The 13814-nt window shown below is 42.3% G+C and overlaps 1 protein-coding gene across 1 annotated transcript; it reads left to right on the top strand.

Annotated features, from left to right (window-relative positions):
* Nucleotides 1-37: 37 nt before the first annotated feature.
* On the top strand, nucleotides 38-13814 carry rint1 (RAD50 interactor 1). The gene is made up of 15 exons (XM_056284234.1): nucleotides 38-310; nucleotides 1034-1159; nucleotides 1275-1390; nucleotides 1766-1939; nucleotides 2230-2370; nucleotides 2578-2731; nucleotides 3369-3479; nucleotides 4609-4834; nucleotides 5359-5496; nucleotides 7566-7660; nucleotides 8388-8492; nucleotides 10584-10816; nucleotides 11528-11708; nucleotides 12003-12121; nucleotides 12402-13814. Exons 1-15 carry the CDS (start codon nucleotides 38-40, stop codon nucleotides 12637-12639), a joined length of 2430 nt encoding a protein of 809 aa, XP_056140209.1. The 3' UTR covers nucleotides 12640-13814.

Genomic DNA, 13814 nt, shown 5'->3' with positions numbered 1-13814 from the left:
CCACTAGGGGGCGCAGATCTTCACTGTCCCTAGGTTTATGGTCCGGCTGGTGACGTGGAAAGCGGACCAAAAAAAGATGGCGGCGCCCACAGCCGAAGAAGTGATGGTAAACAAGCGGAGTGACGAATCGACAAATCCCGTTTCCACCGCGGACATGGAAAACCTCGAGTCGAAATCGAGGGACAGGACGCTGCACGACCATGTTCTGGATTTCATAAAGACGGAATTGGGCAGCGACCTGAAATCCCTGAGAAATGTGGGCGACCTCATAGAGAGACTAAGTGCAGAGAAAGAGCAGCTGGACAAACATGTGAGTATTTGGGCAATCGGCGTGATTTATTTGCGTCAAACCGGTCAGAGATGGATAGAAACCTGACCGATGTGCCGGCGGTTTGTCCCGTCTATCGCAAATGTCCGACAGTGGCGCAAACTCGCCACTGCGCAATAACATCTGGTGAGAAGAAATACTAGCACTGCAATTAAAGCGATGTCATGTTGGAAAAGGGTGTTTAGACGATCACACAGTAACACCAGTAAAGTATTTGGTTATATTGTGCATATCAATAACTTGTATAGTTTTAAACAAGCAGTTGTGGCTTAGATTTCCTTATGAATCCAGTTGAGTGTCGGTTCTGCCGGTTTAGCCATGACTGTTGCTTGTGCATGTCCAGCGTCACTGTGCTGATATCTGTGTAAGGCAATCATAAGCAAAAACACCAAAACTCGACCAAACTGAAGATGATTGGCCATTATTTATATTTGGCCTATAAAATGGGATTTCATCACCCTTTGTAAAATCAGCAAGATTAAGCAAACGTTGAAATGCCTGGCAGTAGCCTAATTGTGTTGGACCCGGTTTCAAAAGCCTAGCTCAGACCACAAGTGAGTCGGGGAACTGATGTCATTTGACACAAGGGTTTCGTTAGTGTTTGGATTTCATTGATATTCGTTCCTTTCCCAAGAAATATGCCTTTCAAAGTTAAAGCTGTCTTGTCACTATGACTGTCAAATTTGGTTGTTGTCTCTTATATAGGTATTGAAAGTCTCCAGCTCTGTGCCCCTGAAAGTGCGTGAAGCTCTATCTGCAGCTGAGGAGGCCAACACATCCCTGGAAGGCTTGCTGGAGAGAGAGAGGGTTCTCTCCAACACTCTGCAACAGGTATGTATTGTAGGCCAGAGGGCAGCAGATGCTACAGAGGTTGATGGAACAAACAAAAAAGTGAGGACTTCTGTTCGTAAGCACCATTGCCATTTGTTGTCGCTCTGTCTTCTAGCACTTACAGGGGGTGCAGCCTTGGATGGACAAATTTGGCCAGACCCTTGGCAATTTAGAAACTGTAGAGAGACACATAAAATACCTGCAGTGCCTCCAACACATAGAGGAACTCAGGTAGGCCTCGCTGAATGGATGAATGCAAATAAATGATAGACACAGACAAGTGTGGCTGAATGAATGGGTGATCAAATAGACATCTGCATACATACATACATACGTACATATACGTATATGTACAGACACTTACATTTCTGAATAAAATGAGGAAGAACATAATACATAAAAAATAGTTGATATGAAAAATTGATTACACTCTTTGAATGATGGGATATCCTTTGTGAACCACACACTCACTATAACATCGGAAAAAAATTACCCCTTAAAATGTCTGTGACTTATGTTTTGTGTGTCTCTGCTATAATATGTTAAATAAAGTAGAAATGTGGTAAATGTTGAATGATTTCCCTTCCATCTCTCTTTTTTGTTTAGCGATTCTATTCAGCAGTGTCTGATGACCAACAGTGTATGGGAGGCAATCAATGCAATAGGCAACATGGCCAGTTTAGTTGTTGAACTACAGGAGTCCAGCTGCTCTCACTTACAGCTGTTCCTCAGAGAGACACTGTGTTTTTGGCACAAGATCATCAAAGACAGGCTCGCAAGGTATTATATGTTTAAAATGTGCTACTATACACATACTGCAAACCAACAAATACATGTGCACACACACACACACACACACACACACACACACACACACACACACACACACACACACACACACACACACACACACACACACACACACAGACTACTCTTCTGGCATAAGATAATTTATATAATTCCAAGTGTCAATTGTGCAGCAAACTTGTTTTTATGACGTGTGCATACACACCTAATCATCATCTGTTTTTCAACGCAGTGCTGAAAACTCCTTTCCTTTCATTCTGTAGCGACTTTGAAGAGGTGTTGAGTCTTCTTCAGTGGCCGTTCATTTTCCCTCCTACCCAGTCTCTTGCGCCCCCTGCCAACTCCCAAGAGATAAGCAGTCAGCTGGACTTGCTGTCTACACAGCTGTTGGCCCTGCAAACCTCGTATCCTTCAACGCAGGATTACACATTTTCAGACATTTTTTCAAAATTACTGTTGTTGAAGTGGACACGTGATCATGCATACACATGAATCATACATGAGTCTTTGCACTGCATGACATTTGTTATCTTCACATAGCAGCACACTCCTCTGAATGCAAACAAATGAAATGGAGCCTGTGTTTAAGATTCTTTAACTTCCCTCTCCAGAGATAACGTGATATCTGAAAAGTCCTTAGGCTCCCGTCCAGGTGTGCCATCTGCCCCACCCCTCTCCCTACCAATTCAGATAATGTTGCAGCCACTCCGCAAGAGATTCAGATACCACTTCACTGGCAACCGACAGACCAACTCACTCAGTAAGGTCAGACACACACTCATACTCACATCAACAGTCACACAAACAAGAGTGTCAGAGCCTTCTTTCCTGTCAAACGACAATCCAAAATGTAGAGACATGATATTTGACTGTAGTACAACAATGGTGTCAAAGAACCTATAAAAGTTTGTATGACTGGTAACCTTGACACAAACTGGGAGTTGTGACCCATAACCTTAAAAAGTTTCATTTCATTTGGCAACCCCCCAAGAACCTACAATTACAGTATGCCAAGGAACCAACATATTAGATACAAGTTTTGGTTCCCTCCTTGAACCTTGAACCTACAGCATGGTTGCATAGTAAAAAGCTTTTTCATCTGTTATGTCTATGAACAATATGTTTTTTTTAAGTTAATGTCATTTTATCATTGAGTCAGAGACAACTAGTCTGAGATTGTAATCATTTTAAGAAGGCAGAATCTGACCTGTCACGTGCCAGCTGCTATATCTAACATGTGCATGCAGTTCAGTAAAAGGAATAATTGAAAACAAATGAACAAAGTAAATCACCGTAATCCTTTCGCTCACCTCTGAACATTTACACACACATACAGTGTTTATCTTCCCTGCAGCCAGAGTCATACTTATCACACATTCTCATCTGTGATTCTGTTTTGCAGCCAGAATGGTACCTTACTCAGGTCCTCATGTGGATGGGGAACAACTCCTCCTTCATGGAGGAGAGACTCCAACCAATTCTGGACCGGACCTCGGCCAGCATCAGTGCCAGGGTACTCTGTCCTTCTTTGTCCAATATTTGTCATCTGCATGTTGTTTCAGTTCTGAGTAGAAAGTAGTGTTGGCATGAAGATAATCTGTCCCTCTTTTGCATAGAATATGTCAAATACAATGTTGGGCAAGCTGCTTTCAAAATGTAATATATTACATATTACCAGTTACTTTCATGTGAAAGTAATGTTACTTTACAATATTACTGCCTGTGTAGTGTAATTCATGACCAATAACACTATTTTTGCGTTACTTTCACCAAAATAACTGCAGAACAACAACTCAGCATCATAAAATGGAAAAGGGTAATGTTTCATAGCTGGAAAGCTCAAGTTTATTGCAGTTCATTACAAATTCAGTAATAGGCGATATTGTATAGCCTAATGAAGCTGTACGTTAGTGCGCAAATCACTGCACTTATTCATGGCCAATAAGGAAACTTCACCTTCCTTGTTTACTAGTGAAGTCATTGGTTGGCCGACCAATTGTGTAACTTCAGTGACGTCATTGGTCGCTACTAGCTGGAACCATCATTGGTCACCTGATATAGACATTCGCATTTGTAGGGCTGGCCCTGCTACCCGGTCAAGCCACAAAAAAAACCGCTCTGCCCTGCCTACGTGATGCGCCACGTCTGTGCCTGGTGTATTTTGGGGTGGTAACGCGTTACTTGACATAGTAACTAATAAAATTACCCAAATCCTATTAGAAAAGCATTACATTATCTTTCGTTACTGGTCAAATGTTCTTAAGTTGTCATTGATTATCTGTAGAGTATATAAACAGTACCTCAAAGGGATTTTGTTTACTCTCAACCGGGAATTAAATGTTATTTCAATGACACCCTGGCAAAAGACCAAATTTAGTTGAAGCGTGTAAAATGCTAATAAACAATAAAAATGATTTATGAAAAAAAAGATTAATTTGACATACAACCTGAACAAAGTAGAGGAGAGCACCACACACCTTATTCTTGTGTGTATGTGCATATATCTATCGATTTGTGGATAGATAGATAGATAGATAGATAGATAGATAGATAGATAGATAGATAGATAGATAGATAGATAGATAGATAGATAGATGATTGAAATTGTGTTTGTGTTTGTGTTTGTGCGTGCACATGAGCAGATAGAGCTATGCCGAGGCTTGCTGTCCCTAGCTCAGGAGAAGTTGGCTAGCGATGCACCCAGACTCCTCTATGATGACACTCTATTCTGCCACCTAGTGGATGAAGTGCTGCACTTTGAGAAGGAGTTAAGAAACACATACTCTTACCCTGTATCTCTGCCGGGGACGCTGCACATTCTTCTGGAAGAGAATACATTACAGAAGTGGCTTGCAGTTGAAAAGAAGAGTAAGTTGCAACGTATTTGTCTTTGCTTATGTTGCAGGGTAGATGCATACTGCCTGTGTGTGTGTATGTGTGAGAACTTCAATAAGAATAAACAGTTACTTAAGAACACTTGCATGTAAGCTGGATCTAATAAAGTGGATTCAGCTCAGTACACCTTTTATTTTAGAGATAATGTATTTCAATTAGAAGTGCTTTTGTAGCCATCCATTTCGACTGAAGTTAAAATCCTCCTTGTTCTCTGCCATTGGACCAGATTTGGTATGGTTTAGGACATATAGATCTCATTTCTTATTTACCACTAGCATGTAACCTGTTGACCTATAGACCTAATCCTGTGACTTTAATTAATTTTTTATTTGTTGGTAAAACATCCTGAACATCTATTACATAATAGATAAGTAGGAATTATTTTAGCAGCTCTTTAAAAATAAATTATAACTCACTGTGAAAGACCGCCTACCCTGGCTGACTAAATTATCTTTCTGCCCCTCTCTTGCTTTCTCTCTCTCTCTCTCTCTCCTCAGTGGCACTAGAGAAAGTAGATGCCATGCTGTCAGCTGAGGGAGCATGGAGCTCTCAGTACAGAGACATTAGTGATATTGATGAACTGAAAGCTCCAGAGTGTGCTGAGACGTTCATGACCTTGCTGCTGGTCATTACTGGTAAGACAATGCTTAACTAGCTAAATCAAAGAAGGTTAAGTTCATCTGGATACAACGTTTATTGACAGATACGTTTCATCATTCAACTAAGTGACATCAACAGTCTAAAAAAATGTATTTCTGATTTCTCCCAATTTAGTGGCCAATCGATCCCTATTTTAGTTCAGACACCCACCCTCGTACTGCATGCGTTCACCAACTGCATCTCTCCAGCCGGCAGTCTCAAAGGAGACGCCTCACCACTTTCATGACAAGGCGAATTCAGGCCAAACCACTGCTTTTTCGGACACACCCAGAGACGCATTCATGTGACGAACACAAGCCGACTCTGCCCCCCTCCTGAAGACAGCGTTGCCAATTATTGCTGCTTCATTGAGTCCGGCCATAGTCGCATCTGACGAGACCGGGGCGCGAACCCCTGTCCCCAGTGGGCAACTGCATCAACACAAAGCTGATGCTTAGACTGCTACACCACCACGGACCCCTAAGTGACATCGTCAGTTTAAACTGACTGCAAGTATCCCCGCCCCTTATAAACAATACAGTTGCATAACGACCGAAATCAGTGACCAGTTTCAAATGCCATCCCTGAACTGAGAGGAGTGCGGAAGAGTACATCTGTCACCATTTTACAATGCTGTGATTGCAAACATTCCCAAATCCTCTGTGAATAGTACACATGGCCATCAAAACACTAGTTAAAATGGTCGCACCCATATTTGCACATGAAACTGTTCATTGGTTTCGGTTGTTATGCAACTGTATTGTTTGTAAGGGGTGGGGATACCTGCAGTCAGTTTAGACTGAAGGTGTCACTTAGTTGAGTGATGAAACGTATCTGTCAATAAACGCTGTATCCAGATGAGCTGATTGAACCTTATTTGATTTTCTTACCGGGATTATGAGCATGCATCAAGACATTAACCTGCTAAAGGTATAACTTACCCATGCAGCAGAATTCACCCTTACATTTGTTATTTTCACTTTGATATTTATTAGAATAACTCTGAATCCCTTGAATCATAATAAACTCTAAAACTCAAAATTAATATCTTTAACAACAAATGTGATGGGGCACCACTTCAAATTTGAACCTGTGCATGGCAGTGTGATGGCTCTGAAACAAAAAAAGTAACAGTTTAGGACATAAACTGGCAAAGTATGACAGATCCAAAGATAACCCAATATCACCCTAATACTTACAATGTAGACACATACAGAACAAAATATGGCTACCTGTCCTCTCACAAGATCTCTTAGACATTTATGTAATGAGACTGAAAGAAGTATTCAGTGTAGAAATTCATCATTGGGCGTCCGGGTGGCTTGGCGGTCTATTCCGTTGCCTTACCAACACAGGGATCGGCGGTTCGAATCCCAATTACCTCTGGCTTGGTCGGGCGTCCCTACAGACACAATTGGCCGTGTCTGCAGGTGGGAAGCTGGATGTGGGTGTGTCCTGGTTGCTGCACTAGCACCTCCTCTGGTCAGTCCGGGTGCCTGTTTGGGGGGGAGGGGGAACTGGGGGGAATAGCGTGATTCTCTCACACGCTATGTCGCCCTGGTGAAACTCCTCACTGTCAGGTGAAAAGAAGCAGCTGGTGACTCCAACTGTATCGGAGGAGGCATGTGGTAGTCTGTAGCCCTCCCCGGATTGGCAGAGGGGTTGGAGCAGCAAGTGGGAAAGCTCAGAAGAGTGGGGTAATTGGCCAGATACAATAGGGGAGAAAAGGCGCCCCCCCCCCCCCAAAAAAAAGAAATTCATCATTAACCGCCTCAATACAACTGTGGTGCTTTCTTATAAACTCAAACCTAGTCACTGTCCTGCACAAGTCCTGTATATGTGGGTTATATGCCATGGCCATGAAATTATTGAGTGACATATTGTATTTTTATACCCTTATTTTGTCTGACAGGCATGTAAGTAGTTTTTCTAAATTTCTGAAACTCCCAGGATTAGGGATTTCATCCAGATTGAAGTTATCCTTAATAAAAGTGGCATAATAAACTGGCATAGGTCAGAGAAATCCATGTCCTTTGTTCTCTCTAATTTTCTGTCTCTCTTTTAGAGCGGTATCGTTCCTTGCCGTGTCCTCGGGCCCAGTTGAAGTTCCTGGAACTGCAGATGGAACTGGTAGATGACTTTCGTATCCGCCTCACACAGGTAATAAAGGAGCATGAGAGCGGGCTGGGACAAATAAACCATAGTGGGGGGGGGGCTATGACGGGATGAGTTAAGGGATAAAGTAGAGGATAAAACTTGTAGTTAAATCCATCCATGAATAAGGAAAGTGTCAGTGGTTGGTATTTAACCACTTGCAGGTTTCCTGCATGTTAGACAGAAAGGAGTCAGTGGCACTAAAAGTTAAAAAGCAATGTCAAAATAGTAGCAAAAAGTTAGCTCATACACTGACAAGTTGACCAACTATTTACCTAATGGCCAGAATCAGAGCTTGCCTTATGAACCACAGTCCAGTCTTGTGTTACACAAGGGGATATGTAGCCTCGCTCCATGAAATGCATGCTTTATTTGAATTTATGGATTTCCACTTTTACATTACCGTAAATGGATTCTGATGCTGAGTATTTTGTATGTGCCTTTCCTCTCTCAACTGAAACCACACAATATGTCTAGCCCTCCTGTCACTTTCCTGATGTAAAAAAAAAAAGAAAAAGAAAAAGCGGTCTGCATATCAATATACACCAAAAGAAATTAGGTTATTTCTTATTATAGCCCTAAACCCTTGCTGCAGTCTATAGAATGCAACAGCTTGCATGCATTCAAAAAGAGACTGAAGGCAAGGGAGATAGATTGAGGGGGAAAAAAAAGAGATGACTGACAGTTTTTTAGAGAGTAAGGACAAGAATTCACTCTTTTACTTGCTTTCTAGGTGATGAAAGCAGAGTCTCGAAGCCCACTGGGGGCCCGTTACTGTGCGATCCTCAATGCTGCAAACTATATTTCCAGTATATTAGGAGACTGGGGAGACAATGTGGTACGTGTCCTAAAAGTATATGATCCTGCATGCTTCATTGTAATTAAGATTTTGAGAGACTATCACTAGCTAGAAACAAGTCATTTAACTGTTGCATTTGGAAACAATATTTACAATGATTTGCTTTGAGCTTTCATTTAGGCCAGTGTTTTAATTTTTGGGAGCGCCTAATTTCTCACCACCATAGGGAAAGAAAATGACACCAGCGCCTCCACTCTACTGAACACAATCTTTACTGTGATTTTTTTTTTCCAATGACAAATCCACATTTCTCTGATTTTTTTGTTGTTTTTTTTTTAAGTGTCAGAACCATTGTGTTCTTTAGTTTTTATCCATACAATCATAAAAGTCAATAAAATATTGCTTTTCATATTGGGCTATACACTGATCAGCCAAAAGATTAAAACCACCTACCTAATATTGTGTAGGTCCCCCTCTTGCTGCCAAAACAACTCTGACACATTGAGGCATGGACTCCTCAAGACCTCTGAAGGTGTCCTCGTGTTTCTGGCACCAAGACGTTAGCAGCAGATCCTTTAAGTCCTGTAAGTTGCAAGGTGGGGCCTGCATGGATCAGACTTGTTTTTCCAGTACATCCCGTAGATGCTCGATCAGATTGAGATCTGAGCAATTTGGAAGCCAAGGCAGCATCTTGAACTCTTTGTCATGTTCCTCAAACCGCTCCTGAAAAATGTTTGCAGTGGTGTAGGGTGCATTATCCTGCTGAAAGACACCACTGCCATCAGGGAATACTGTTGCCATGAAGGGGTGCACCTGGTCTGCAACAATGTTTAGGTAGGTGGCACATGTCAAAGTAACTTCCAAATGAATGCCAGGACCCAAGGTCTCCCAGCAGAACATCGCCCAGAGCATCACACTGCCTCTGCCGGCCTGCCGGCTTCCCATAGTGCATCCTGGTGCCATCACTTCCCCATATGAATGACACACACGCACCTGGCCGTCCACATGATGTAAAAGAAAACGTAATTCATGAAAACAGGCTGTCTTCTTCCATTGCTCCATGGTCCAGATCTGATACTCAAGTGGCCATTGTAGGTGCTTTTGGTGATGGACAGGGGTCATCATGGATTCTCTGACCAGTCTGCAGCTATGCAGCCCCATATGCAGAAAGCTGCGATACACTGTGTGTTCTGACACTTGTCTATCATAGCCAGCATTACCTTTTCAGCACTTCCCATGCACATCAATGAGTCTTGGGTGCCCATGACCCTATCGCCGGTCCACCGGTTGTCCTTCCTTGGACCACTTTTGGTAGGTACTGACCACTGCATACTGGGAACACTCCAGAAGACCTGCTGTTTTGGAGATAATCTGATCAAGTTGTCTAGCCATCACTATTTGGCCCTTTTCAAAGTTGCTCAGATCCTTACGCTTGCCCATTTCTCCTGCTTCCAACACTTCAACTTCAAGAACTGACTGTTCACTTGCTGCCTAATATATCCCACCCCTTGACAGGTGCCATTGTAACAAGATCAATGTTATTCACTTACCTGTCAGTGGTTTTAATGTTTTGGCTGATTGGTGTCTATTCATTACTAAGGGTAAGCTAAGCTCATTCTTAGTCTGGAGAGCAACCACAAGCGGGTCCATGATAATATCGTAAGACCCCGCCCCCCAAGATTGTTAGTTGTTATATTCCTAATCACTTCTACGCATGTTAACTTGTGTTGATGCCAGACATCATTGAAACGCTGTTGAGAATCATTTTGAACTTTACAGAGTGGGGCGGCTCAGGAGGTAGAGCAGGTCATCCGGTAATTGAAAGGTTCCTGGTTCAATCCCCAGCTCCTTCAGAGAGCATGTCGAAGTGTCCTTGAGCAAGACACTTGAGCCCCCAACTGCTCCTGATGATCAGCTTGGCACCTTGCAATGGCAGACTCTGCCATCAGTGTATGAATGTGAGGCATACATTGTAAAGGGCTTTGAGTGTTCGGTAGAATAGAAACGCGCTATATAAATGAAATGTATTTGCAAACAAATCTATTTACAGACAAATTGCTTTAATTACACCCCCCCTCCCATTTTTCAACACCTCTGTTCACTTTCAACATTTTCTATTTTCTGCTCCAGTTTTTCCTCCAGCTGCAGCAAGCCGCCGTTTCCTTTGGGGAGGAGGAAGAGGACAGGGGTGTCCTGGGAAATATGGGAATGATAGACGTTGGTCGTCTGGCTTCTCTGGAAGGGTCCCTGTTTGAGGGGCTTATTGCCCTGCTGGAGAGACTGAGAGGTGACATGATGGGAAGGCTGCTGGACACTGTTATGAGAGCAATCAGACAAAAGGTCTATCCTTACCGCCAAGACAGGTTTGAGCACTAATCAAAATATGTCCTTTTAATGTGGAAATCAGTGCTTGGATTGGAGTAACATAGTAGGTGTGGGCACTCTACATGCTACTGCATATGTGAGCCCAGCTTAAAGTAGCATCATACATGGCCCAATTGCTCTGTAACGTTTTATGAAATGGAGTCACATAAGTTTACCATAGATGGACATGAGCAATAAATCAAATGGTCACTTGTACTTGTTTTCAGTCAGCTATTGCATCGTTGAAGGTGTACTCATGTTCCCAAAGGTCTCTGCAGTCCCATCATTGGAGTAACGTGTTTAGCTGGGTTGAAACAGATGTTTGAATTACATGTTCCAACGGCCTGTGCTGTTGATTTTGAGTTTGAAGACAGCTCTATTTGCTGCACTTCTTCGCTGTATGTTACAGTAACATACAGTGAAGTTCGAAGACAGCGCTGTTTGTCGTGTCTGCTACCCTTAAGTTACCATAACGTATAGCGAATAAGTCCAGCAGCCGGAGCCATCTTGGAACTCAAAATCAACAGCACAGCACTTATTTATCAGACAATGTGAAAAGGGTCTGAGTAGACAATCTTTCTTGCTCAGTGTTATTCAGGGTTATCTATTTTTTTCCCTGATTTGGTGACACGTTACATTGGAATCTGACTACCTTGTAAAACACTTTCCAGGTTAACACTGTCACTGTCCCTCTCTTTTTGTCCCTACAGGTGGCTGTCCCTGCCATCTCAGTTTGATCAGACTACCATGTCGCTCTCAAGTTCAGCCTGTCCCATGATGCTTTGCTTGAGGGACCACCTTTTGAATCTACAACAGCTCCTCTGTCTGCCACTCTTCCAGACTGCGTGGCAGGGCCTAGCTGACCGGCTAGACAACTTCTTTTACCAGGATGTTAGTTATTAAGCAATAAACTGACTGACTGCCTTGTTTCTATGTTGATGGGTCTACATAACTCTTAAGTGCATTTAATAGAGAGCACATGCAGCACAATCCAAAGTTTACCAAAGAGGAATGATATTCCTGTCAATGACATTTTAAAAAAAATCTTTTACTCTGTGTCCCAATGGTGTTGCTATACTATGAGCTTGTCAATATGACACCCTACTGCACTTTCCGTCTTAACTTCTTATCTATGTGTACGCAGATTGTGTACTATTGTCAGCTTTCTTTATTTTTCTTTGAAAGGTGATCCTGTATAACCATTTTAATGAGGGTGGGGCGGCCCAGCTCCAGTTTGACATGACCAGAAACCTTTTCACTCTATTTGGACACTACTGCAAGAGGCCCGAGAACTTCTTTAAGCAGTAAGAGACTCTGTGTGTGCGTGCGCGTGTGTGAGAGAGAGACTGACTGACTGGCATTGCGGGAAAATATTTGTGAGAAAGTGATTTGTGTCTGTCCGTGTTTGAGGAGATGTCTGTCTCTTGACTAACCTAACACCTCTCCTTCTCTTTCACCTCCTTTCCTATAAATCCCTCTATTTCCCTCATTTTCTTCCTTCCCCCTCTGTCTCCCCCTTCCCCCTCTGTCCCCCTCTCACCTTACTTCTCCCTTTTTCCTGCCACCCCCCTCCTCTCTTCCTAGTGTCAAAGAGGCATGCATCATCCTGAATCTAAAGGTGGGCTCAGCTCTGCTGCTGAGGGACCTTCTCAGGGAGTCGGTTGAGGAGACGATAAGTTTGGACTGCGACAGGACAAAAGGAGGTTGCAGACAGGATAACCCATCACCGGAGTCGGCACTAAATGAGATAGGGGTATACCAGCTGGCTCCCAGTGATGTCCTTATTTTACTCAGCCTCAGGGCATCTTGGCCTGGACAGTAGTTACAGTGTGTTGGTGGTAGTAGGTGAGGTGGTGTTTTTGTGTGCTTTTTTTCATTAATAGGAAGGAGTATCCCTTGGTTACAAACTCATAAACTTCTGGCAGTAATATAAGGCAATATATCCCATATATTTATATATTAACATATTTATATGTTAAGACCGTGGCCACACAGTGTTTTGCAAAGTCTTAATTTTGTGTGAATGTTATTTATGGATAAGGGGGTTGGCTCATCAGGATAATTCAAATAAGTGTCAGGTAAGTTATCAGTGACAGTTATATTCCGACTTCATCTCAAGAACATCAAATAGTATCATAATTAATGCCATTTCCTGGCATTAATTCTGTAGTCCCTTGTGGCAAGACTCTGACAGCTGGGGGAGCTACAGCGAACCACAGCTGTCATTTGTAATAAAAAGTCTTGGCCAAGGTCAAGTGTGATGAGCTATCAAACCAGGCCCACCCGCAACATTTCTCTGAGTTAACAAACAAGTTCTCCCGAGTCAACAAATTGTGACCCGAACTACATTTTTTTTTGTGTCTGGCTGTCACCTTAAACCTTCAACTGGAGAAACTTTTACTATCATCAGAAATCCAACCAAAAAAGGGATATGAGATCCATATCTAAGCTGTCTGGAGAACCCAGTAGTAAATGTCTGTTCATTGGTTGTGAAGCCCTTCTCTTAATGTTTGAATTGATCTGGGTATTGCGATAAACTTAAGGATGCTTTGTTCCAAGAGGTCATATGCAATACACGAGGTTATCATCCAAACAGTTAAAGATAAACCAAGACCGGGAGAGTCACATTGTTTGGCGGACTCTGAAAAGCAGGATTAATCAGTCCGGTGACTGCAAAAATAATGGATTTTTTAAAAATTTATCAAATTTGGCTATCAATTCCAGCAGATGTCTTAAGCAATGACAATGAGCTCATTTAAAAACGCATATGTTCCATCATAAATATTGTTGTAATCTAGTTGATTGTGCTAAATTTCATTTCACATAGAGCAATGACCCAAGAAACAGAAGGAAGACATTTGATATTCAGCCATTAAGACATGAAATTACCATGTTATAATGCATTTGCATTTATTCTGATCACCGTGTTATATATCGGAAGATAACAGTTGTATATTAAGATGTAACTCGTGACAATAATGCTTAATTAAAAAGAAA

This window comes from Lampris incognitus, chromosome 8, assembly GCF_029633865.1.
Source record: "Lampris incognitus isolate fLamInc1 chromosome 8, fLamInc1.hap2, whole genome shotgun sequence".
In the NCBI taxonomy this organism is placed as follows: Eukaryota; Metazoa; Chordata; class Actinopteri; order Lampriformes; family Lampridae; genus Lampris; species Lampris incognitus.
Note: the sequence above shows the minus strand (reverse complement) of the source record. Positions and strands in the feature narration are given on the sequence as shown.